General features: G+C 55.7%; 3 protein-coding genes across 8 annotated transcripts in view; 1 reads left to right on the top strand and 2 right to left on the bottom strand.

Moving 5' to 3' along the window:
- Positions 1–1,201, bottom strand: part of C3 (complement C3) — a 36,507-nt gene extending 35,306 nt beyond the window's left edge. Inside the window, exons 1-2 of the mRNA XM_024134119.2 lie at positions 1,080–1,201; positions 389–581 (exon numbers count right to left, since the gene is read on the bottom strand). Of these exons, the coding sequence (XP_023989887.1) occupies positions 389–581; positions 1,080–1,150 (264 nt within the window). The 5' untranslated portion in view covers positions 1,151–1,201. The remainder of the gene's footprint in view (positions 1–388; positions 582–1,079) is intronic.
- A 6,072-nt stretch (positions 1,202–7,273) lies between these two features.
- On the bottom strand, positions 7,274–13,902 carry GPR108 (G protein-coupled receptor 108). Of its 4 annotated transcripts, none has more exons than XM_028499981.2 (18): positions 13,663–13,902; positions 12,836–12,955; positions 11,979–12,029; positions 11,667–11,749; positions 10,721–10,845; positions 10,543–10,604; positions 10,388–10,456; positions 10,187–10,291; positions 9,843–9,976; positions 9,659–9,734; positions 9,085–9,158; positions 8,878–8,995; positions 8,670–8,800; positions 8,541–8,584; positions 8,245–8,294; positions 8,002–8,085; positions 7,781–7,899; positions 7,274–7,591 (listed from the first exon to the last, which is right to left on the bottom strand). In XM_028499981.2, the coding sequence occupies exons 1-18, from the start codon at positions 13,780–13,782 to the stop codon at positions 7,519–7,521; spliced, it is 1,638 nt and encodes a 545-aa protein (XP_028355782.1). In that variant the 5' UTR covers positions 13,783–13,902; the 3' UTR covers positions 7,274–7,518. The 4 variants fall into 4 exon arrangements, 2 of the variants coding, with proteins under 2 accessions (XP_028355782.1, XP_007115820.2); XM_007115758.3 differs by having other exon boundaries at positions 7,775–7,899; positions 13,663–13,897; XR_448301.4 differs by lacking the exon at positions 8,541–8,584 and having other exon boundaries at positions 7,775–7,899; positions 13,663–13,900.
- Positions 13,903–15,912: 2,010 nt separating this feature from the next.
- Positions 15,913–24,733, top strand: TRIP10 (thyroid hormone receptor interactor 10). 3 transcript variants are annotated; one of them, XM_028499975.2, is made up of 16 exons: positions 15,944–16,019; positions 16,169–16,229; positions 17,191–17,306; positions 17,391–17,447; positions 18,313–18,460; positions 18,536–18,598; positions 18,806–18,910; positions 18,997–19,125; positions 19,738–19,884; positions 20,010–20,204; positions 21,251–21,418; positions 21,682–21,791; positions 23,518–23,650; positions 23,867–24,012; positions 24,092–24,213; positions 24,324–24,581. In XM_028499975.2, exons 4-16 carry the CDS (start codon positions 17,410–17,412, stop codon positions 24,470–24,472), a joined length of 1,653 nt encoding a protein of 550 aa, XP_028355776.1. In that variant the 5' UTR covers positions 15,944–16,019; positions 16,169–16,229; positions 17,191–17,306; positions 17,391–17,409; the 3' UTR covers positions 24,473–24,581. The 3 variants fall into 3 exon arrangements, with proteins under 3 accessions (XP_028355771.1, XP_007115818.1, XP_028355776.1); XM_028499970.2 differs by lacking the exon at positions 16,169–16,229 and having other exon boundaries at positions 15,913–16,019; positions 24,324–24,733; XM_007115756.4 differs by lacking the exons at positions 16,169–16,229; positions 21,251–21,418 and having other exon boundaries at positions 15,913–16,019; positions 24,324–24,733.
- Positions 24,734–24,873: the final 140 nt, after the last annotated feature.

Here is a 24,873-nt window from a genome sequence, read left to right as displayed (position 1 = left end):
ACCTAAATGGGAAAAGAATTTGAAAAAGAATAGATACATGTATATGTATCACTGAATCACTTTGCTGTACACCTGAAATTATCACAACACTGTTAATCAACTAGACTCCAATATAAAATAAAAAGCTAAAAAAAAAGAAAAAAAAAGGTGGAGGCACCTCAGAGAAAGCACTGGAAGAAGCAGCGGGAGGGGCTCAGCAAAGGGAGGGACCCAAAAGGGGCGGAGATTCAGAGAGGGGAGGGGTTCAGAATGGGGAGGAGACTCAGGCAGAAGGGACCGGGCTCAGATAGAGTGGGTGGGGCTCAGAGAGGGAGGAGGGGCTCAGCAGGGGGAGCGCTCAAAGAGGGGGGTGGGGTGTCAGCGGGGCTGGGCTCCCGTGCGTGCCCACCTTTATGGTGACGGTGCCCAGGTAGCCATTGGCACTGTTCAGCTCGGTGTTTTCGCTGGACAGCACTTGTCTCTTGGACGGGAAGTCGTGGACGGTGACGGCGACCGGTATATTCCCTTGCCCTTCGTGGGCCTCCAGCACCACCGTCTCCTCGCTCTCCAGACGCAGGATGTTGGGGGTGATCATGGAATACCTGCCGGAGGGGAGCACAGGGCATGGAGCTGTCATGCCTGGAGCCCGAGATGCCAGCCCTATCCGGGTCAGCGCTCTGCCTCAGCCCCTGGTCCCACAGGGGATCGGGTGACCGGCAGACAGTTCAGGGGCTTCAAATCCCATAAACTCCTGAACCTCCAAATCAAAACTACTGGGAGCCCTAACCCCTAAATCTTTAAACACCCCAAGTCTCTAAACACCCAACCCTGGAACACCCTAAACTTCTCCCTAAACCTCTAGCACCCAAGAACTATAAATACAACCAACTCCACCTCCTCATTCACATACACCCATACGAAATCTCTAAACCCTTAAATCCTGAAACTACAAACTCCCAGATCCTACGAAGTCCAAACTTCCCGTCCACAGAATCACCCAACACCGCGCATGCGCCCTAAACCTGCAGGGACCTGTACCCACAAATGCCCACTCCCATCTCAGAAGCAGCCTTGTTTGGGGTCGGGCTGTAACTACTCACATGGGGTCCCCCAGGGCCAGGGGGAGACTGGCCAGCAGCAGCAGCAGACTGGGACCCGAGGTGGGATGCATGGTGCCAGGAGAGTGAAGGACAGAGGGACGGAGGGACGGAGAGATGGAGGGAGTGGGGGGGAGGAGTGAGCAGAGCTTGCTGGAGGCTGCCTTTTATCTAGCTCCCGACTTTCTCCCTCCTCAGCCCAGCCCTCCACTCCGCATGGGCTCCCCCCTCCCTGGTACTGCCCCAGATTTCTCAATACTATTTCCTAAGTTTTTCAGTCTGTGGGGCAGCATGAGCTTGGGGTAAGTAACCTGAGGGCATGTCCTCCTGCAACAGGAACACAACAGCCTCCTGCCCTGGGCTCCCTCAGGGTCAAGGCCAGCTGGTGAACAGGGATCTTTTCCTGTCACACCCACTTGGTAGTAGAGGAAAATTGAGGACAGAGGGGCCCCCCCACCCCAGATATGTGGGCCTGATCCTCAGTCCACTTTTGGCTGTGCATTTATTCACCAAACCCTCCCTGTGAGTCCATCTTTATGCTGGCAGCTGGAGTCCCACTTCTAGAATCTTCCATGCTGGGGTGGGGGTGGGGGACAGAGTCCAGCACCAAAGCTCCTAGCCCCATGGAGTGCCTTCCCCAGTGGAGAAGAGCTCAGCTTCTTGGGGGGTCAGGGAAGGCTTCTTGGAGGAGGGGACATTTCAGCTGGGCTTTGAAGTATGTGTAGGAGTTCACCATCCAGGTGAGAATGTTTTCTAGGGCAAGGAGAGCCTGGAGCTCCCTTCACCTCCTCTCATCAAGAAGCCTGAGTATTGGGCTTCCCTGGTGGTGCAGTGGTTGAGAATCTGCCTGCCAATGCAGGGGGACACGGGTTCGAGCCCTGGTCTGGGAAAATCCCACATGCCGCGTGCATGGATCCTGCATCCCGCCATGCCGCGGAGCAACTAGGCCCGTGAGCCACAACTGCTGAGCCTGAGCGTCTAGAGCCCATGCTCCGCAACAAAAGAGGCCGCGATAGTGAGAGGCCCGCGCACCGCGATGAAGAGTGGCCCCCGCTTGCCGCAACTAGAGAAAAGCCCACGCACAGAAACGAAGACCCAACGCAGCCAAAAATAAAAAATAAATAAATAAATAAATAAATAAAATTAAAAAAAAAAAGAAGCCTGAGTAGTGGGACTTCCCTGGCAGTCCAGTGGGTAAGACCCTGCACTTCCACTTCAGGGGTCATGGGTTCAAGCCCAGGTCAGGGAACTGAGGTTCCCCCATGCCTCAAGTGTGGCCAAAAAAAAAGAGGCCTGGGTGGCTATGATGGTTTATAGAAGTCATAACTGAGGAAAGTCCCATGGCTAGCTTTTGTGTTACATCAGCAACCTCTTAGGGTATTATTATTCTTCTTAAAAAATGTATTTAACTTTCTGCATACTTATATGGTTCAGCATCTAAAAATAACCTTCCTCCTGCTTCTATTGCTAGCCATCAGGGTCTCAGACATGACCATGTAACCAAATCTTGTGTTTCTTTCCAGAGGTATCTTATGTGTTTACAAATGTTCACACGTTTTAAAAACAAATATCAGTAAGCTCTACACACTCTTCCTTCTGGTCTCCCTGGGTTACAGCTTGCTTTTTCATAAACAATATACCTTAGAGATTGTTTAATATCAGTGCTCAGAGAGCTTCCTTGTTCTTACAGGCAACTGTCTAGTATTACATTGTGTGGAAGTAACCAGACTGATGGACAGACAGACTTCCTATTTTTACAAAACCATGCTCCCTCCAGGGAGTAATCTTGAGCTTGCATTATTTCCCAGCTCTCATGATTATTAAGTGGTCAACTTTGGACAACTTACTGATAACCACCTGAGCCTCAGTTTCCTCCTGTAAAGTAGGGTTATAACAGCAGCAACTTCAAAGGGTTCTTACCGCAATGAGAAGAGATAATTCTGGATCAAAGCCTATGTGCAAAGGTAATCTTGCTAGATATCGCTACATTCCCCTCCGTTATTATATTGATTTGCATACTTGCCGGCCCTGCAAAAAAATCGCCAATTTCCTCATGGCCTCTCCTTGAGGGCATACTGGCAAAACTTTGTATTTTTGCCTCTGTCATTTTAATTTGATTTTAAGTTGAGCGTCTGGCGGAAGCGGGGATGTGAAGCCAGGTGTAGGAGGGGGATGGTGTGTTGATGGGGGATCCAGACCCCTGGAGGGCTGTTTTCCAGAGCTTCCTTGAAGGGGTTAACAGGGACCTCACTCTGATTTCCTGTAAACCACGCCATTTTCCTGCATGCCCCCATGCCCCAAGTAGGGGGAGGCGTGGAGCAATAGAACAAACCTGGCTTCTGTCTGCTTTGATTGCGACACCCTTTCTTTGGAAGAGGAGGGTGAGGCAAACACCTGCTTACTCTCCAGATACGGGGTTCCACTTCCGAAACCGGGAAGGGGGTCACCTGCTAGGATCCCCCAAAACCCCAATATTTATCTTCCTCCCCTTTCCCCCCGCCAAAATACCCACCCAGTCTCCTGGTTTCATTATATCCTTAAGCATTCAGGGTTGTGATTTTACAACCTTGAGAAGGAATTCCTGCTGGCCTCGGTTTCTCTGCAAGTCTGGCTGCTCCTACCCCAGAGCCTCTGTTAGTACATCTGAGCAATGGGACTGATGGTAGTTCCTGGTCTTTTGACAATTAAGGGAACATAGATGGCTTGGAGCCCTGAGCTTGGAGGGAAGGCTCATGGCCATGGTGGTGGAGGTCTGGGAAAGGTCCTGCCCATGACCTCCAAGAACTGACCAGAGGGATGGAGGTGAAAATGGACCAAGGTCTCCTGGAAGGGAAGGAAACCAGAGGAATTCTTCCAGGCTTTTTCCTGGGGAATGGACATTTGCGCCCAGAAGTTTGGGAGGGGGATGGCGGGCAAGATAAGCCAGCAGGGGAGAAAGAGAAAGATGCATTCCTGGTGTGGACCGAGGGGGAGAGCGGCTGCTGGGCAGGTTCTAAGTGGGATATCTAGGAGACTCTTTTTTTTTTTTTGGCTGTGCCACTCTGCTTGCGGGATATTAGTTCCCCGACCAGGGATCAAACCCAGGCCCCCTGCCTTGGAAACGCGGAGTCCTAACCACTGGACCGCCAGGGAATTCCCTCTAGGAAACTCATACCAACAAAGTATTTGTTATTTACCTGAAATTCAGATTTAACTGGGCATCCTGTATTTTGTCTGGCTACCCTAGCTGGGGTGCAAAGAGAGAATAAAGAGAAAAATGGGCATGATTTCTAGGTGGGGGGAGCCCAGGTGCCCCCTTCCCCTCTCCCACACCTGCCTCAGTGCCGTTATCTCCGGATGCACCCCATCCCCACCCTTTCCCCATACAGGCGCCACCATGGCAGGGAGCAGCAGAGACCCCCCTCTCCCCCTCCCCCCGACCCCCGCCGGTTCCAGGATGGGTGCTATACTGCTTTCTGGGAATCTTCTTCCAGGACCCAGAGCCAGGCCCTCCTTCCAACCCCCGCCAGGCCCTCCTTCCAACCCCCACCCCCCACCCCCCCCTCCCCGCCCCACCAGCAGGCTGGACTTCGCCTTCTCTCCCAACTCATTACTCATTAACTTGTGGTTAACCTTGACCTGATTAAACCCATCCACTCCCCCAGAGGCCTGGGCACCAGGGACCCTTTTTTGGGGGGTGCTGCGCAGCAGGGCTTGTGGGATCTTAGTTCCCCGACCAGGGATTGAACCCAGGACATCGCAGTGAGAATGCAGAGTCCTAGCCACTGGACCACCAGGGAATTCCAGGCCAGAGGTTTTGAGTGCAGCTCTGCCTTCTCCCAGCCTCGATTCCTCATGTGTAAATTAGACATTCACAACCATGGAAACTCCGAGTCTTGGGGTGACAGCACGTAGCCTCAGGCAAGCTGAGTCCAGTGCCCAGCACATGGCCAGCGCACAATGTACTTGAATTTTATTTTTACTAACACCTGCTCCTCCTCTCTCTTATTTCGGTGACAGTCCCTCCGGGCCTCCAAGCCAGAGTCCCCCCCTTCCTCCCTCTCCCTCATCCCCTGTGAGCAGCCCTGTGACCCCCTAGGCTGTCTCTCCCAACCCATCCTTTCTCTCCACCCCTAAGGCCCCGGCCTCCTTGCTGTAAACTCACCTCTTCCAGGTCATCTAGTCCACAGTAACTGGGATTTTTTTTTTCTAAAACACACCTTTGCATTCTTTCTATAAAATTATGATGCATGATACAAGAATATGCGCTAATGACTGTGATTCTTAATCTCGGCTACAGCATCTTAACGATTTTATGCATCTAATTTGTTTATTCCAAATGCCTTAGGTGCTATTACTATCCCCGTTTTACAGGTAAAGAAACTGAGGGCTTTGGCCACTTGCCCAAGATCCTCTAGCTGGTGAGAACTGAGATTTGAACCCGGCAGCTGGGCTCCAGAGTTTGTGCTCCTAAACTGTATGAGTTTCTGACTGCTGCTGTTAACAGATGATCACAACCCTGGTGGCTTAAAACAATACATTTATTATACTGCAGTTCTGCAGGGCAGAAGTCTGAAACTGAGGTGTCAGTAGGGCTGTGTTCCTTCTGGAGGCTCTAGGGGAGAATCCGTTCCTGGGTTTTTCCAGCTTCCAGGGGCTGCCTGCATTCCTTGGCTAGTGGCCCCTTCTTCCATCTTCAAAGTGCATCACGCTAGCCTGTTTACAGCATCACATCTCATTCTCTGATCCTGACCCTCCCGCCTCCCTCTTAAAAGGACCCTTGTAATGACAACGCACCCACTCGAATAATCCAGAATCATCCCTCTTTCTAAGATTCTTAATTGAAGTACACCTGCCAAGTGCCTCTTGTCAAGTAAGGGAACATAGTCACAGGCTCTGGGGATTAGGGCGGGGACAACTTGGGAGAGCCATGACTCTGCCCACCCCAGCATGCACGTGGGGTAAAACACCATCCCTGTACTACCACGTCCCGCCCTGCTTTAAACTCTTCCTTGGCTCCCGTGGGCCCCAGAATCAAGTCCAAGTGTGTCTGCCTGCTTTTAGGCTTCTGCCAGCTGCTCTTGCCCTCCCACTGGCCAAGCCAGACCTGCAGTGGAGCTTGCAAGCTATTCCGGGCATTGCCTTGCTGCATAATTTCCTCAGTCTGCAATGCCTTCCCACTTCCTCCTTTGTCTGGCTGGGCTATATATTCATCTGGGCCCTAGTTAGACACATTTCCGCTTGCAGGAAGCCTTGACCCCAGCCTGATTCCCTCCCCCTGGCCCATGCCTGTGGTCCCCACCAAGGAGTATTTTTCAGAGCTGCAAAATAGGTTCAGAGCATTCTAGTTAAAGAGTGAAGTGGGGCGGGGGAAGAAATGCATCATGGCGGTCTGCCCACAGGTGTGTGTGCAGGTGTGTTACAGGTGCATCTCTAATCTGAACTCCTCAAGGTTCAGAGAAATCCATGAAAGGTCAGGCTGTGTTGCAGGGCACTGTGCTGAGCCAGACTCCTATTATCATGTGTGATACTCAACTCTACGGGGTCCCCATTTTACATGCAAGGAAACAGAGAGGTTAAACCACTTAACAGAGTCACAGAGCAAATGGGGGCAAGGTCAAGAGGCTTGGTGGCAGGGAGTCTAGGTACAGAGGGGCAGTGCACGCAGAGGGAATGGGCAGCTCTGGAACCAGACTGCTGGTGTTTTTGAGTCCTGAGCCTTCTAACAACTTGTTTGCTGTGTTACCTTGGGCAAGTTACATAGCCTTTCTGTGCCTCATAAGCTTTTCAAGAGTTAAAGACCCTGGAAGCCTTAGAATAGGGTGTGGCATACAGCACTCAGCCTGAGCCGCTTGTGAGTCATCCAATCACCATTCTTTTCTCCCCTCCAGCCTTTGCACATGCTGTCCCCTCATCTGGGCCTGAGTCTTTCCCCACTCTCTCTGCTCACCTCTGATTCCCCAGGCTGGGTCAGGGCCCTGTGATGGAACCGTCTGGTGACACCTTGAGTGTTGGGACCGGATGGGTCCTGGTCACTGCTCTGTCCTCAGGACCCAGCACAGGGCCCGGCAGGCAGTGGTCGCTCAATTAACATTTATTGAATGTGCAAAGCAATGGATACTGCAACCTCTCCCCGCCCCGTGCCCCCCAAGGATCTCTCAATTTCAAACATAACCTCTGCATTAGCTCTCAACCCCCAGAAAGGCAAGAAACTGGGGTAGCAATACAGATCGGTCATTATCGTACAGCTGCCAGTGGGGACAGGGTGCTCAACATCTGTGAGGGAGGGGGGCTGTCTGTCTTCTTCTGAACGGGCTCCAGGAACTCAGGTCCCAGGGAGCTGGGTGCCTTATGAGCACCGGCCCCCTCCTCCCCACACGCTCTTTGGGAGAAGCCAGAGCAGGGAATGTGTGAAGAGAGGTGGATGAAGAGGGATGAAGGAGTGTCCGAGGCAGGGACATGATCACAACAGCTCTCGCCCGCTGGTTGTTTTGTTGACTTTGGACAGGCCTTCGCGGAACCCAGAATCGGTCATTCTGCAGGCAGACAGTAAGGAGATAGTCCATGAGCCGAGGGGAGCCAGGCCCCGCCCACTCAGCCCACCACACCCACCCCAGAGCATCTTGGCCCCGCCCCAGGCTCCACCCACCTGCACTCACAGCCCCGCCCGCCCGGCCGCTTGCTGCCCAAGCCCCACCCACCCCAGCCCCAGGGCTCACACTTGCTTCATCTGCACATCCTCCTCATCCTCCTGGGGCAGCTGCAGGTACGGGTTATCCCTTGTGGGCTGGAACTTATAGCCCGTGAGCACGAAGAAGGTGAGAGTGGAGGCCTCCACCAAGAGCTGGGGGCCGAGGGGGCAGAGTGGGAGTGTCAGGCACACGCCCCCACCTCCACCTCCATTGTCTGGGCCACCCTCCACCCCACCTGGGGCCTCAGTGCTCACCTGGTACAGCCACTGCCACTGGAAAGGCACGGCCACCCGCAGCAGGATGGCGATGATCCGTGTGAAGTAGATGTAGCAGATGACCTGCAGGGACACGGGTGGGCACAGGGCTGAGGACCACTGGGGATGCCTGGGGAGGGGGGCGGGGCTCCGAGGGACTGCAGATGGAGGGGTTAGGGTGCGTGTGCCCACGGGCGGGTTGTTCCCCCTCCCAAACTTCCCGAGCGCGCACAGGGCTCCTACCATGACATAGTAATGCCGGAAGAGCTTCAGCTTGGCCAGGTTCACTGCCACTGAGGGGTAGGCACAGAGAGTGGGGGTCAAGGGAAGGAGGCTGGGGGCGGGATGAAGGGGACAGGGGTGGAGAAGGGCTGGGGACAGGAGGACATTTGGGTGAGTGTCTCAGGGGCACAGTGTGGAGGGGGATGTCCCAGGATGGTGAGGGGGTGGAGAGGCAGGAAGAGGCAGTCAGAGGGGATGGCAGGGGCATCCAGGGGTCGGCAAGAGGGACCAGGAGCAGGCCGAGGGCACAGCCTCACCCTTCCCATCAGTGCCAGACGTGTCCTGGAGATGTCGGATGGACCTGGGAAGGAGTGGGTGATGTGGGGGGCAGTCAGCACTGCCTCCACCCGTGCCTGCAGGCGAGGGGGTCGGGTGGGGGTCCTCACCAGACCACGGGGAAGAGGATGGCGCCGCAGCAGATGAGGTCCACCAGGAAGAGGATCTCCTTCCAGATGCCGTAGTCGCTGGCGCCCTCCTCACGGGACTCGATGACAATGTAGGCCACGTTGGCCAGGACCTGCGGGACGGGGGTGGGATGGGTGGGCCCAGCCTGCGCTCCTGTCCACCTGCCCACCCTGGGGCCTCCATGTGCACCTGCAGCGAGATCACGATCCCGAAGACCTTCTTCTCCTTGTCGGACAGGATGTACTTGACGAAGGCCCAGCCAGAGCCGATCAAGGCGATGGTGATGAAGAGGAGGGCGCCCTTCAGCCTGGCGGAGGGGGGCAGGGGGTGTGGTGAGACTCGGGGGCCCAGCCCTCCCCTGCCCGCCTCCTGGCCCCAGCAGAGAAGGGCACTCACAGATGCGTGATGTAATGCATGACAGCGAGGCCTTCGATGGGGTGGCCCTGGCTGTTGATGAAGTAGTAGTTGATCTGGAGGTGGATGGACGGATGGACGGTCAGACAGATGGACGGGGGGATGGAGAGGGTGGATGGTGGTGGTTTGGGAACACGGACAATCACTGTCGGATGGGTGGCCAGAAGTGGACTGAACAGAAGGTCATGATCAGGATGGTGAGTGGACTGAGAAAGGGAGAGTCACGGCCAGAACGGTGGCCGGACAGATGGCTAAACAGTCACAGCCATGACAATGGAGGGAAGGTCATAGTTGGGTGGATGGACAGTTAGACAGTCAGCCCGGTGGACAGTCACAGCTGGACCCACAGACAGTCAGACGGAAAGGTGGGCGGTCACAGCTGCACAGGACTGGATGCACAGCTGGCCACAGTGATAAAATGGATGGACACATGTACGGACAAATGGAACTCCCAAGCCCAGGGTCTGCAGAGATTTGAGGAGTGGCTTGTAGGGGCTTTTTCCTGGCCCCTGAGACCCCAGCCCACCCCATCCTGCTCCCGGCCCAAGGCTCTCACGCTGTGGAAGAGGAGAGAGACGCTCTTGGTGAAAGCCAGGGCTGCCATGAGCCAGTGGATCCTGAAGACGTTGTACCTGGCAGCGGGGTCAGGGACAGAAGAGAGTGGGAGGGCATCGGTCAGGGGTAGGAGTGGGAAGGTGTGATGAGGGGAGGTGGGGAACCCCCAGGGGCAAGGGCATTACGTGTTCTTGCAGAGGATGGACACCCAGAAGATGCCGGAGGCCAGGAAGCAGGCGGACATGACCATGTACAGCTTGAAGAGGGGGATTTCCGCCGCCGACAGGAAGCCTTCGGGGTTCTTCTCCCGGATCATTACCTGGGGAGGGGACAGCGGTGGGCAGGGGTATTGCGCACTAGCTCCAGACTTGTGGGGCCCTGAGTGTGAGTCTCCGGCTCTCCCGCTCTCCCGCTGGCCGACTCCCTGTTTCTGAGCATCAGTCTTCCCGTCTCCCAAATGGGCACGGAGTACCTGGCCTGCAGCGAGCGCTCCGCGAACCCGCTACCCACCCTCCTCACCCCTGCTCACCGTGATGTCGAACGGCTGCTCCCGGCCTGGCACCATGTTGTAGCAGTTGTGGAAGTTGAGGTTGTACTGGCCTTCCTCGGCCCTCGAGCCGATCACCACGTGGAACTGGGAGGTGGGGCAGACAGAGGGGAGAGGAGGTCTCAGTGTGGGGGGTCCCCGCTCTGTGGAGGGGAGGGGCTGCGGGTACCCCCGGACACTCACACTGAAATTGTAGGAGTTGTTGAGATGGCCCAGGCCCAACACCAGGTCCTGGTCCTTCCCACCGATGCCCTGAGGGGACAGAGGACCTCCATGGAGCATCAGCCGGCCCCCCCCGGGGGCGGGGCTTCCTCCCTCCTGCCCTGGCTTCCCCATACCTGCTGGTCTCCTTGTGACCCTGTGGGTTTCACCTTGGCCTTGTCGGGTGCAGTAGTGGTCCCTGCCAGGGGCAAGCAGGTGACTTTAGAGATAGACACACAGCAGAGTGATGGGCGGGACGTGAGGAGCGGCCCTGCCCACCCGCTCCTCCGTGCCCGCATGGCCACCCTGACTCACCGCCATCCACCTTGGGGGTGACCCTGTGCTCTGACTTCGGGAGCTCTGGTTCGGAGGGCGCTTCGGGGAGGAGCCCGGGAGAGATGAACAGCTTCTTCTGTTCCCCATACTTTCGTACCTGGACCCTGTGGGATGAGGCTGGGAGGCTGAAGGCCGGGGTGAGGCACACCTGCTCTGCTGAGGGACTCAATGGCCCCTCGGGCCCTCTGGGGCTCAGCGTCGGGCTCCATCAGTGGTCACCAAGTTGCAGCATTTGGCCACCACGCATCGAGATGGCTGCTGCATCCCTGAGCTGCCTGCACCGAGGATTAGTTGTCACTTCCTGTGACATTAAGTCACTCATTCTACTGAAGTACACACTATTTAAAAAGAAAATGCTGTATATACAGAGAGGGAACAGAGTATCTTTGGACCCTGGATTCAAATCCCAGTTTTTAGCCTCAGTTTTTTCATCTTTAGAATGGGGATAATAACAGTCTGAGCAGTCAATGAGTTAACACCTGTAAAGATCCTAGGACGCTGCCTGGCGCACAGAGTGCATCCTACGAGCACAAATGACTTGTATTAATTCTCACAACACCCCTCTGTGTTGGGTCTTCTGCCTTGAGAGCCTAATACTCCCTGGGCACTCCTCCCCTCTCTCCCTCCCATAATCAGAAGGCTTGAAGCCAAAATTAAAAAGCGAGTGGCAAGAATTCCCTGGTGGTCCGGTGGTTATGATTCGGTGATTTCACTGATGAGGGCCCGGGTTCAATCCCTGGTCTGGGAACTAAGATCCTACAAGCCGCGTGGTACAGCCAAAAAAAAAAAAGCGAGTGGTTTTCTCCAAAGGAGTCAAGGTTCTTTCTGGCTGGTTCTGATTCCACCTGATCAGCTCATGTGGGTAGCACAACCAGGGAAACCCCAATGATGGATCTTAAGGGGAGCCACCAGCCCCCCAACTCACTGCAGATCCTTGGTGTTGATGAGGAAGAGAACCAGGAGGTTGCTACTGTTTTTCCAGAGAGGACAGTCGTGAGGGTCCCGGCTCTAGAGAGTGGGCAGCAGGGAGCCTTGGTTACCCCCTCCCACTGGTCCAGCCTCACTCTGCCTTCCTCCCCATCCACCCGGGCAAGGGAGGGTCTCTTCCTGCTCCCCCCTCTGGGAAAGGACAGGGACCTTTGGGTTCCAGATGCTGACAGACCATCCTCCCCTTCCACCACCCCTGCCCCTCCTCACTCACCCCCTCCCCACCTCCACCTCTGCCCCCTCCACTCACTGAATAGGAAGGAACACTGCCGGATCGAACCCGGGTCAGACTGAACCCCACCTGGCAAGAAAAAGAGATGATGTGAGGGACACCAGCAGGGAGCTCCAAGCCACCTCTATCAGTGGCAATAGTAACGTAACCTCGAATTTCCTGAAAGCCTACTAAGCGTGCGACTCCGTGTTCACTCACTTCACTGACTTTTCCCATCTGCGCCCAGCCCCCCAACCCTCTTCCTTTAACTCCTAACCATCCTTGCCCCTTGACTGGGATGTCACTTCCTCAGGGAGACCTTCGCTGGTCCTCGACCTAGCCCACCTGTTTCCCCCCATTTAAAATGCTGATGTAAAAAATAAATTAAATAGAATGTTCATGGCTCCCGGCCTTGGGCTCTGGAAGCCAACACACTTGAATCTACATCCAGGCTCTTGGACTCTGAGAAGCTACATGCCTCTGAGTGTAAACACCTGTAAAATTGGGTTTACAGGTGTAATATTTTCACAGCATCCCTGAGAGGTGGCTATGACAGAACAGACTCATGGAAATAGATTTGTATGGTACCTGGTACCCAGCGGGCATTCAATAAACACTAACTTCTCATTTCGACTGCAGGAACTGGGGCTGTCTTGTTCACTGGTAGGCTCCCCTCCCCCCAGCTCAGTGCCTACCACGTACTGCATGAGAAATTATTATTCCCACGTTACAGATGAGGAAACAGAGGCTCAGAGAGATCAAGGGACTTGCCCAAGATCACATGGGTGAGAGGCAGAGCTAGGACGTGAATCCAGAATTGGGGGCGGGGGAGGGGGGCGGAGCTCAGAAATTTGTGCGCTTCTCCCTCCTCCAGCAAACTCCTCAAAGTCCCTCACCAGTGGGGCCTTCTCATCTGTTTCCTGGAGGCCCAGCCGCAGAAGGCTCAGGTCCACCTCCAGAGAGCCGTTGGTGTAGAAGCCAAAGCTGTTCAGCTGGATATCTGCTCGCTTCTCCCCCTGCCAGAGACCAAGAAGGCAGAGGCAGCTCAGACTTCCCACCAGCCCAGCCCCAGGGCTCTAGCATGAGGTTCCCCCAAGGGCTTCGGGCCCCTCTGGGTATCTCTATATTTAGGACAGGTCCAAAGGGTGACGGGAGAGGTTGAGAGGGCCAGCTCTGGAGGCCATAAACTTAGACCAATCCCAGGCAGGGACAAGGTGGCTCCGGATCCTCTGGCCACTGTTCGGAGAGTCCAGGATTCGAAAGTCTGGGATACCTGGCAGTCTCCCCACTGGGTGAGCATCACCCGGAGAGCAGAGTACGCATCTTGGTGTGCCTGGCCCTCACCTCCCGGAAAATTTTTAGATTCCAACTGAGCCCCCAAGGTCCCAATGAGTACCCAGAGGACCCCGATGTAGAACCCCCAGGGACTTCCCTGGGTGGCGTCAAGGGTCCCTAGCGTCCCCAAAGCAATCCCAAGAATTTAGAGGACTCAGAGTCCGCCGTCTGCGGAGATGAACCCCCCCCTCCCCGGTGGGTGGGGCAAGACTCCAGCGCGGCTGGCCAGGCAACTCCAACAGGAGGACCAAGGGGGATCCTCGGACGAGACCATTCCGGGCCTGGGGGGCGCCGGACCGCTCCATCCGGACGAAACCACTCCAAGCCAGGGGCTTTTCCAGGCCAAAGCTGCGACCCACACCCCAGACCGCCGCGCGGCGGGACTCACCGTCAGCGTCAGCCGGTGGATGCGTCCAGAGCAACCGCCCAACAGCAGCAGCAGAAGTAGCCGCTGCCCCCACTCCGCGGGGATCCCGCGGGCGAGCCCCCTCCTCCCGCTCACTGCCATCTCTGAAGCCAACGCCTCCCCCGACACCGCCTCTGACGCCCTCAGGCCCGCCAGTCGCCGCACGGTGGGGGCCGACCCTTCATCTTTTTTCAGCCCGCTCAACCAGTCAGTAATCGTCTCCTCTCCAGCCCGCACCTTGTACGACACCAAATGGACAGCCCGGGCCCCGAATGGGAGTGCTTATATCGCTTAACCCCGCCTCCACGCTCACCAATCACTAGAAAGATTGTCCCCGGATGTACTCTGATAAACAGTCCATCCAACCAATTGTGATGGATCTAATATCCGGCCCCTAAAGGGGAATTCCTTCATCCACTCTTAACTGACAGACCCGTTCAGAACTACATTACCCAGAACGCAGGGGGAGCAAACAGCTCAATGGGGCGTTCAATAAACTACACTTCCCACTATCCCTAAGGACGGACGTCCCCTTTCTTACCCCGGGGATGTGGCTCCCAGCCAAAGCTCAGGCTTTTGGTAAACACATGCATTTGCTAAATCCTGTCCTGTACTCCTAATCTTCCTGTTCCACCGAGAGGCCCAAACCTGGCCCCAAGCTAAATCTTGACCCTACGATGACCCATGATCCCAGGCTGAGTCACCAGCCTTAGGTGGACCCTTCTGTCCTGGAGTGAGGCAACTGGAGGCCTATCCCCAGATCCCAGGCTGGTCTTGAGTCAGGCTGAATCCCGGCCCCAGCCTGAGCCCCCTACCTGGAGCTGAGCCCTGACCTCCGCCGAAACCTAGACTCCCCGACCCCCTACCACCCTCAGCCTATACTGAGCCTTAATCTCTGGCTGAGCTTCCACCTGGATTGGCCTCAGATTAGGACTGACCTGTGGACCTTAGTTTGAGTCCCAGGCCTTCGACTGGGTGGCTGACCCGTCTGCTAAGCCTTCTATCCCAGTCAGACTCCATCCCAACTGTGGTGCCGACCTGGGATGAATCCCAACTTCATTTAGAGGCTGAGACCCTACTCCCAGGCTGAGCCACCGAGTTCCAGATCCCAGGCTGAATTCCTGATTCGATCTGATCCTCTAACCTCGGGAGCACAAGTCTACTTTTTAATTTGAAGTTTTCTAACTCAGAAGCCACCAGCAGGTGGGGCCAGGTCCTCGCAGAGCCATCTGTCCCAGTGTGGGCTCCCGGAGCCATCCTCCTGGGCTCCTCGGTTTGTGTACTGGGAGCCTGCGGGCTCAGAGCCTAACTTGTCCCCGGGGGACCGGAGCCCCCCAGCCCCAGCAGGGCTACTGTCACCTCTGTAGCCAAAGAGAAAGCACCAAAAGAGGGAGAGGATGAAGGAGGTTGCTGGTAGGATCTCTCCCCTTTCATCCCAGTGCCTCAAAGGGATTAACAACGTGTGAACAGACTTTTATGACAGGGACGACAGACTTCCAAGCCCCAGGGTTCTAGGGGCGGCGGGGGTGGAGTCGGAATCCCAGGGTAGGTGCAGACAATTAAAACTGATTGTGCCTTAATGGATGCAACTGGAAAATGGGCAGGTGCAGGCTCGAACTGGACGGGAACCAGGGAAAGGCCTGGGCCCGGCGCCCCAAGGACATCTCGTCCTCAGTTTCCAGGCGCAGATTTGGGGAGGGAGGCAGGATGCGGTGGGGGCGCTAATGGACCAGGCCTTGGCGGAGGCGCGTCCTGGACAGGATCGAAGTCCTCCCATCCGCCCTGTGGCCGGAGGGACCAGACCATTAGTGGGACGAACGTAGACGTCTGGAGCCGGGCCGGCCCGCAAGAGCGAGGTGACCTCAGGTTCTCCCTGCGATGGGGTGGGGGAAGAACCTCTTGGGTTGGGGTTTTAGTGTCTTGGCCCTTTAATGAATGGTTGAAAGGAAAAAGGAAAGGAAAAACGATCCAGGGCGGGGCAGGTGTGGGGAGGACAAGAGGGTCCTAAGGGATTTGGAAAATGGGTTGGGGGGTCCTTTAAGGAGTCTGTCCAGTGGCTTCGGGTGGCAACGTTCCTTTAAAAGGGGGCGGGGCGTCTGTTGGGCCCCGCCTCTTGGGGGTGTGCCTCACCTTTAGGGGGCTGCGCCGGAGCTCCGCGCGGGCGGGGGCGTGGCAGAGCCTATGGGGCGTGGCAGAGCCTGGAGTGGGCGGGGCATTAACGGGGCGGGGCCGGGCTCAGCGCCCTGGGCTGAGTCTCCCGGCGGCGGGCGGTGGGGACCGGGTGCGGCGGCGGCGTTGGCATCGGCGGGAGCAGCATGGATTGGGGCACCGAACTGTGGGTGAGTCCGATCCGCCCGGCTCCAAGTTCCTCCCTTCCTGGGGTCCAGACCCCCGCTTTGCCCCTGCAGTACCCTAGAGGGGTCTCTGCGCTTTCCTTTCCACCGACCTCTGGAATCCCCGCTTTCCGCCCTCATTCGGAGTTTCCTAGGGCGTTTCAGGACGCCCGGGAGCGGAGGGCGACGTTGCAGGAGCGGCGTAGGGAAACTGAGGTACGGGGTTCATAGTGAGGAGGGCAAAAGAAGTCCTGGGACCAGGCCGGGGCGGCCGGGAGAGGTCACCTATTTTGAGCGCCCTGACTGGGCCGGCGGCTTATCTTACGGCCCCTGGGCCCCTGCCCGCCCTCCGCCTGTCCGACTGGGGCGGGGGAGGGGACCCTCTGGCCACTATCAACCCCACGTGGGACCTGGAAGTACAGACCGCCCTCACGTTGCCTATAATCAACAACTAGGGGCTTGGGACGCTGTAGGGGGAAGGGGGCTGCGAGGCTCGGCCTCAGCCCCCTCTCCCAGCCCGCCCTAGGCACTGGGAGGGGCCGCCACCTGACCGCCTCGAACCTGTGCCCTGGAAGCCCCAGAAATTTTCCCCTTTCCTAGCCGGGACCTCTGACCCCTCCTCTTTCTGGGGACGGTGGCACTCCTGGGTTCCTGGGTGTCCCGGGGTAACTAGATCGCCCCACACACCAATGCTGGGATTTCTTTTGGAGGCGCAGTGGAATCAGTGAGGGAAACTGAGTCACCCTTCGGGGCACCCGGGGAAGCATGGCAACCGGGGGAACCTGGTGCCCACCCTCTGGCCATTCAGAGGCCCCCCAGGCTGCGGGGAACCCTGCGCCTCTGGCCCTGACTCACGCCGGGCCGGCCGGATTTTCTGGAATCTGGGGGGGATTAGGGGAGCCGGGGCAGGGGGAGTGGCCTTGTCCCATTCCACACCTCTCTTGGACGTCGGGAGAGGGGACCCTGTAGTCCAGCTGGGGCCCCGCCCCTGTTCCCTGGCCCTTCCCGGGAAGGGGAGGGGGTTCCCGCCGGTTTCCTGCCTCCCCCCGCGCCGCTCCGGGGCGGGGCCGGGAAGCCACGCCTTCTTGGAGCTCGGATCCTGGAGGCTCCCCTGCCGCTTGGTCGGAGGCTGTGGGGTCCCAAGGTCTTGACCCCAGTCCTCCCAATCCCCCGCTAGGATCAGTTTGAGGTGCTCGAGCGGCACACGCAGTGGGGTCTGGACCTGTTGGACAGATACGTGAAGTTCGTGAAAGAGCGGACGGAGGTGGAGCAGGCTTATGCAAAGCAGCTGCGGTGAGACCCTAGGGTGGCCTCGCCCTGGGGTTAGGGGGAGCGGTTGGAGGGCTGGGGTCTCAGCCTTCCTGCCTCTCTCCGTAGGAGCCTGGTGAAAAAATATATGCCCAAAAGACCTGGCAAAGATGACCCAGAATCCAAGTAAGAATGAAGAGGGGATTGATGCAGGGCTAGATTTGGGAGGGCAGGGGGTATGGGACCCACTTCTTCTCCCTCAAGCTGGGCCACCCAAGCAGATCCCTCACTTCTCACCCCAGTTCCACCTAGAGGTATGAGCTTGGATGCAGAAACCGTATTACCTGTGTTGGAATTCTAAATCCACTACTTTCCAGCCAAACTGCTTCCGCCAGTTGACTCAGGTTCTCCGCCTCTATTTTTCTCGCCTATTAAATGGGAGAGGCTCCAACAGTTACTAAATGAATGACTCTGGGCAAGTGATTTAAGTTTTGTGCCTCTGTTTTCCTCTCTTGTGAATTGGGGATGATGATGCTGCCCTTGTAGGGGCTTATGTGAAGATTCAGATAACGTGTTAAAACAATGCCCAGACCATTTCACTTTATTCCAGGTCCCCAGGTCCAGAATCCAAAAAGCTCTAGAAATCAAATGTTCTTTTGGTCACTTGTTTGGAGGCAACCTCCGACCTGAACTGACTTGATGTTAATTACGTTCATTACGGTCTTGGTTTTTATCCCACTTAGCGTGGATATTAATATTTCTCCTTGCAAAAACATTTATAGTATTTGGTTACAGGATGCTGCCGCTGACACCACTAGGGTGATGCAAAAAGATGGTGTAAGCATCATATCCCCTTTCTAAAACCCCCCAAATTCTGAGAATTCTGAGTTCTTTGTCCCCCCCAAGGGTTGGGGATGCAGACCAGAATTTATCATTGCTTCTGGGGTGAATGTCTTGGGGCTCACATTTTCTCATACAGAGGTGGGTCCTGGGGCATGTGGCTCCTGGGGGCCCTGACTCTCAGCCCCTGTCCCCCTCCACTGCATCCCAGGTTCAGCCAGCAACAGTCATTTGTGCAGATTCTCCAGGAGGTGAATGATTTTGCGGGCCAGCGGGAGCTGGTGGCCGAGAACCTCAGTGTCCACGTGTGTCTCGAGGTGGCCAAGTACTCACAGGAGATGAAACAGGAGAGAAAGATGGTGGGTGATCCCCTCTGGGATTTCCCAAGGGCCCCTGAAACCAGGGTGAGCCTTATCACCCCCCTCTTTCCATAGCACTTCCAAGAAGGCCGTCGGGCCCAGCAGCAGCTGGAAAGTGGCTTCAAGCAGCTGGAGAATGTGAGTTTGTGGGTGTGGAGAAGCGTGGCTCTGGCCCCGAGAAGCTGGGTGAGGGTTGCCAATCCACAGAGGTATCCTCTTTGTCTGGCCAGGACCCCACCTCTGCTGCGGGTTTCCAGCCCCGACCCCCATTTGCTGGGTGACTTCCCACCAGTCCATGAAACTTTGGTTGGTGGCTCCTTCATTCTGGTTCTGTCCCCAACACAGAGTAAGCGTAAGTTTGAGCGGGACTGCCGGGAGGCTGAGAAGGCAGCTCAGACGGCCGAGAGGCTGGACCAGGATATCAATGCCACCAAGGCTGATGTGGAGAAGGTGCCTGTGGGGTCTGAGACACGCTTGGGGGTCAGGGTTGGGCAAGGCTGGAACTGGGCCATGACCCCCACCTCGATATTCCTCAGGCCAAGCAACAAGCCCACCTTCGGAGTCACATGGCAGAAGAAAGCAAAAATGAGTATGCAGCCCAACTACAGCGCTTCAACCGAGACCAGGCTCACTTCTATTTTTCCCAGATGCCCCAGATATTTAATGTGAGTGCTCCACACCCCCAGCCCCACCTTCCCCCTGAAACCCCAGAGTTAACCAACTCCTACACATTTGTCAAAACCCTGGCTGTAATGCCCTAATCTCTAAATTGAGAAGGAATTAGAAACAAATAGTCAAAGTGTGCTCTGCTTTTACTCAAGCTGTTCCTTCTGCCAGATTTGTCTTTCTTTCCTTTTGCAACACCTACTTATTCTTCCAAGCCCCAACTCTAACAACACCTCTGAAAGATCTCGAATTTCCCCTCTTCTGTTTCAGCCTTGTACTCTACTCTCTGTCCGAGCCCTGGGACTGGCAGTATTGGTGCTGGGTCTGCTTTTTCTTGAAATCCCTGGCTTCACCTCCTTTGAGAAGCCTTTCCTGACTCCCTAGGCAAGGGGAGGGGAGGTCCTCAAATTCTCCTCTGAAATCTCCCTGGCCTCCTGTTTCTTCCCTAACCACACTGAGCTGGAAGTCTCTGTGTTCGATTCTGTGTTTCCCTGCCAGACTGGGCTTGGGGCTGGGGCCAGTGTGGGTCTCCATCATGCTCGTGTAGTGAATCACTCTGCGACCAGCCCTTCCATCAGCACCCCTGAGACCCCACACCCCTGTCCCTTCAGAAGCTGCAGGACATGGACGAGCGGCGGGCCACCCACCTGGGGGCTGGGTACAGGCTCCTGTCAGAGGCTGAGTTGCAGGTGGTACCCATCATCGCCAAGTGTTTGGAGGGCATGAAGGTGGCTGCAGATGCTGTGGATGCCAAGAACGTGGGTGCCTGTTTCCAGTGGACCACAGGGGCGGGGGTGGGGTGGTGGGAGAGGGCAGGAGGAGGAGCCCAAAGGCTAGGCACCCAGTCTTTCCCCTGACTGCCCCTCACCATCCCCTCCCCCAGGACTCCCAGGTCCTAATCGAGCTGCACAAGTCAGGCTTTGCCCGCCCGGGCGACGTGGAATTTGAAGACTTCAGCCAGCCCATGAACCGCGTGCCCTCGGACAGCAGCCTGGGCACCCCCTCAGATGGACGGCCCGAGCTCCGAGGCCCCGGCCGCAGCCGGGCTAAGCGCTGGCCCTTCGGCAAGAAGAACAAGGTGGGGGCCGGGGCCCTTGGGGTGGAGGGGATGGGTGTGAGTGGAGACAGCAGGGGCCCCCACTGAGTCAGCCCCAGCCGCCGGAACGCTGAGTCCTGGGCAGGAATTTTTCTCTTGGCTGCTGGCCCGGGCTGGAGGGAAGGAAGGCGGCCGGGCAATTGGCCTGGGAGTCCCCTGAGGCTGGGGAGTGGGGGGCAAGGAGGGGGGCCTGTGGCGTCTGTCTGCTGCTTCTCAGGATGCTGGGAGAAGAACTGCTTTGGGTATTCAGGGCTGGGTGAGGGATTGGGACACCAGCCCTAGGGACTCCCCCCTGAGTCTCTCCAATCCTCCGGTGCGTCTCTGGGCGCCCCACCCTCAGGCTGATTTTTCTCGGGATTTTTAGCTTTCAGTGTCAGGCACATACCTGGACACCCTTGGCTTCTTAACACCTTTGACAATCCCCTCGTCCCTAGTTTATACCTTTGACTCCTGTTTTATACTTTGGATCCCTCTTGGTGTACACTTTGATACCCTTCTTCAGTTTATACGTACCGTCCCCCAGCTTAAACCCCAGCTGTAACCCTTTTGGTATTTCATGCCTTTGAGCCTTCTCTCAGTTTGCCCTTGACATCTATGGCCCCATATTTGTCTGAGACCTTGATTCCTGCATGCTTCTCCCTCCACCTTCTAGACTGTGAGCCCAGAAAGCTGGGAAGGGGGACAAGAAACATGGCCCTCCCTGTACCCCCAATCTCCATTCTAGAAACTGGACATAGGATGCAAGGGAGGTGGAGGGTTGGGGAGGGGTCTGGCCTTCTGGCTCACAATCTAATTAATGCCCTCCTGCCACCTCCCAGATTTTTGTGTTGCTCTCTGCATGCATTTTCTGTGTGTGTGATTGTGCATCTTGAGTTGTGGTTTTCTTACTTTTTTTTTTTTTTCTTTTCTCCATTTGGTTTTTTCCCCCTTTTTCTTTATTGCATCCATTGTCCTTCTGTTCATTCGTCCTTGTTCTCTACGTCCTCCTGTCCCTCCTGACCCATGTCCTCCCTGGCCCCTGCCGGTAGCCGCGCCTTCCACCCCTCTCCCCCCTGGGGGGCCCCCTGCCCTCGGCATTACCTAACGGACCCCCGTCCCCCCGCTCCGGCCTCGACCCCTTGGCCATACTGAGTGAGATCAGTAAGTCAGTCAAACCGCGGCTAGCATCCTTCCGCAGCCTTCGAGGCAGCCGTGGGGTAAGTGAGGCCTCCGGGGGAGGAGGAGGGGGCGGCCCCAGCCTGCCCAGCGGCCGGGTGGCGGGACCCTGGGCTCGCTTCCTGCCGCTGGCTGGGCCCCCTCCTTCCCTGGCCCCACCTGGACCTGCTTTGCTCTGTGCATGGCCTTGCCCCCCAAGAACCTTGGGTGGGGAGGAAGGTGGACTTGGTGTGTCTTAGGCATGTCTTAGACCCTGGAAGCTCAGACTCTGTGTTCCCGAGCTCAGTCTTCTTCCACCTTGCAGACAGTGGTGACCGAGGATTTCAGCCACTTGCCCCCGGAGCAGCAGAGAAAGCGGCTTCAGCAGCAGCTAGAAGAACGGAACCGTGAACTACAGAAGGAGATCGACCAGAGGTAAGGTGAGGGGGTGGGCAGGTAAGGAACAAGGTGAAATAGTAAATGAATTACATTGAAATGGTACTTGAAGATCTCCTCCCCAACAAACTCCAGGCCCTGATGGGTTTCTAGGTGATTCCTACCACACTTAAAAGAAACGGTGACTTCCCATCTTATATAAGTCATTCCAACAAACAGAAGAAGAGCGAAAGCTGCCAGCTCATTTAGGAGGCTAGTGGAATCTCAATTCCAAAATTGGGTTAGCAAGAATTCAAGAAGATAAAATTATGGACTTACTTAATTAACTTATGATCTTAGATTGCAAAATCCTAGCCAAGCAAGTCCAATGGTGTATTAAAAAAAAAAAAAAAAAATCACGTGGTGGTGGTGATTCCCCAGCTACATGAATGAATTTAATGCCACTGAACCATACACTTAAAAATAGCTCAGGGCTTCCCTGGTGGCGCAGTGGTTGCGAGTCCGCCTGCCAATGCAGGGGACACGGGTTCGTGCCCCGGTCCGGGAAGATCCCACGTGCCGCGGAGCGGCTGGGCCCGTGAGCCGTGGCCGCTGAGCCTGCGCGTCCGGAGCCTGTGCTCCGCAACGGGAGAGGCCACAACAGTGAGAGGCCCGCGTACCACAAAAAAAAAAAAAAGAAAAAAGCTCAAATGGGAAATTTTATATTATGTATATTTTACCGCAGTTAAAAAAAAAAAAAGACCACAGAAAAAATCATGATCATTCGGGTGTTATCCCAGTAATGCAAAGATGGTTCAATATCAAAACATCTATCAGTCTTACTACATTAATTGGCTAAAAGATAAAGAAGCATATGGTTATTCATTTAATAACTCAAAACACTTAACGTATTAATGATAAAGAACCTGCCAGATTAAAAAAAGAAAATCTTTACTCACTCTTTCCAAGCAACAAGATTCTCTTCCCAGTCCTCTTACATAATAAGAATGACGTTTGCCACTTGCGGACAGACAGCCAAATGATGTTTTGCCGTTTGCACAGAACTTCTTGTACAAAACGGCTTTTATTGGTGTAAAGTTCCATTCGAGAACTCTATCATTCCTGAGTTTTTATAATGGGGGGGTTATGGGTGCATGCTCTGGAGTCCAGACGGACTGGCCTTGAATTCTAGTTGTTTCCAGTTTCCTCATCTGTAATGTGCATCAGGTACTAGGACTGGAAAGAAGCTGAACCCAGGTTTCACATAGTCCAGAGGACCATGCATGTAACCATTACATGGAGGAAGTAGGGACAGGGGACTAATGATAGTAATACTTAGCGTTTATAGAGTGTTACTGTATGCCAGGCACTATTCCAAACCCCTTATGTGGATCATTAGAATTCCCGTTTTCCTGAGAGATTGTGAGTAGAGGTAGGACTCTGACTGTCCTGTTGAGTGCTGTATTTCTAATGCTTAGAACAGGTTCCTGGTATGTAGTATGCACTCAGTATATATCTGAATACATAAAGGCACTGTTCTCATCTTCACAACAACTCACAGGAGATATATGGACATAGCTATATAGATCCCATTATTCTCTTTTTCAGACAAGCATACTGAGACACAGTTTCAGTAACTTAACCCAAACTCACATAACTAAGAAATGCCCACCCTGGGATTTGAACCCAAGCTATGAAGCACTGGCTGAGCTCCCTGAAGCAAAGCCCACATTTTTTGTTCGTTAAATCACATGGGATTCTCTCTCCTCCGTCTGTCTCACCCTAGGGAGGCCTTGAAGAAAATGAAGGATGTATATGAGAAGACACCCCAGATGGGGGACCCGGCCAGCTTGGAACCCCAGATCACAGAAACCCTGAACAACATTGAACGGCTGAAATTGGAAGTACAGAAGTATGAGGTCAGGGAAGACCCTGGGGAGGGGCGGGGCCGGCAGGCCTGGCTGAGTCACTTCTTGGGGGAGGGAGGGGGACAGGGAGGTATTGGTGGGGGGTGCTTCAGCTGTTTCTCATCACTGCCGTGGGTGTGCATGGGTGATCTCAGGAAACCTCCAGGCCAGAGCGGGCTGACCCCAGAGCCTGGCCCTGGAGCTGACTGTGCGGTCCCCTCCTCTCAGGCTTGGCTGGCAGAAGCCGAGAGCCGGGTCCTAAGCAACCGGGGGGACACCCTGGGCCGGCACACTCGGCCTCCAGACCCCCCAGCCAGCGCCCCACCAGACAGCAGCAGCAACGGCAACAACGGATCACAGGATAATAAGGAGAGGTGAGCGGGGAGGCCGGTGTGGGTCTGTCCCCGGACCCCGGGGGGACCTGTCTTCACCTGCTTTGCCTTCTCCAACCAGCTCTGAAGAGCCCCCCTCCGAGGAGGGTCAGGATGCTCCCATCTACACGGAGTTCGATGAGGATTTTGAGGAGGAGCCTGCATCCCCCATAGGTCACTGTGTGGCCATCTACCATTTTGAAGGTAAGGACAGCCCGGGTGGCGAATCGGTGGCTTTGGGGGCGGTGTTTGGGGCTGGGTTCTGTTGAGATCCGCGTCCAGCAGACCTGAGCCCGCTGCCGCCCCCATGACAGGGTCCAGCGAGGGCACCATCTCAATGGCTGAAGGCGAGGACCTCAGTCTCATGGAAGAAGATAAAGGCGACGGCTGGACGCGGGTCAGGCGGAAACAGGGAGGTGAGGGCTACGTGCCCACCTCCTACCTCCGTGTCACACTCAACTGAACCCTGCCAGAGGTGGGAAGAGGGGGGCTGTTGGCTGCTGCTTCTGGGCCACGGGGGGTGCCCCAGGACCTACGCACTTTATTTCTTCCCCCGTGGCTTCAGCTGAGACCTGTGTAACCTGCTGCCCCCAGCCCCAGCCCCCTACTCCTCACCCCACATGGACCCGCTGTGCCTTCTACCATCGATGTACATACTCATGTTTCGAATCTTTTCTTCCTGCCGCTCGGCTGGGGCCGTTTTGTTTTATAAAAAAAAATGATGGAAAGCTCCTGTAGTCTGTGCCTTATTAGGAGATTTGGATACCGGGGTTGGATATTCAAATACCACCCTCCTTAAGGGCCACGCAGGGAACGAGGAAGGGGAAGCGAACTTGGGGACACCATAGACAAACCCTGGCCCTT

Source organism: Physeter macrocephalus, chromosome 2 (genome assembly GCF_002837175.3).
Source record: "Physeter macrocephalus isolate SW-GA chromosome 2, ASM283717v5, whole genome shotgun sequence".
Classification (NCBI taxonomy): Eukaryota; Metazoa; Chordata; class Mammalia; order Artiodactyla; family Physeteridae; genus Physeter; species Physeter macrocephalus.
Note: the sequence above shows the minus strand (reverse complement) of the source record. Positions and strands in the feature narration are given on the sequence as shown.

What these genes read in the sequence shown, in the direction of transcription:
- GPR108 (XM_007115758.3), bottom strand. Translation starts at nt 13,782, where the DNA reads ATGGCAGTGAGCGGGAGGAGGGGGCTCGCCCGCGGGATCCCCGCGGAG. An exon ending in GGTCACAAGGAGACCAGCAG is followed by an intron (nt 10,457 to 10,542) that starts GTATGGGGAAGC and finishes CTGTCCCCTCAG; the next exon opens with GGCATCGGTGGGAAGGACCA. An exon ending in AGCAGCCGTTCGACATCACG is followed by an intron (nt 9,977 to 10,186) that starts GTGAGCAGGGGT and finishes TCCCCTCCCCAG; the next exon opens with GTAATGATCCGGGAGAAGAA.
- TRIP10 (XM_028499970.2), top strand. Translation starts at nt 15,996, where the DNA reads ATGGATTGGGGCACCGAACTGTGG. An exon ending in ATTGGGGCACCGAACTGTGG is followed by an intron (nt 16,020 to 17,190) that starts GTGAGTCCGATC and finishes ATCCCCCGCTAG; the next exon opens with GATCAGTTTGAGGTGCTCGA. An exon ending in GCTTCAAGCAGCTGGAGAAT is followed by an intron (nt 18,599 to 18,805) that starts GTGAGTTTGTGG and finishes TCCCCAACACAG; the next exon opens with AGTAAGCGTAAGTTTGAGCG.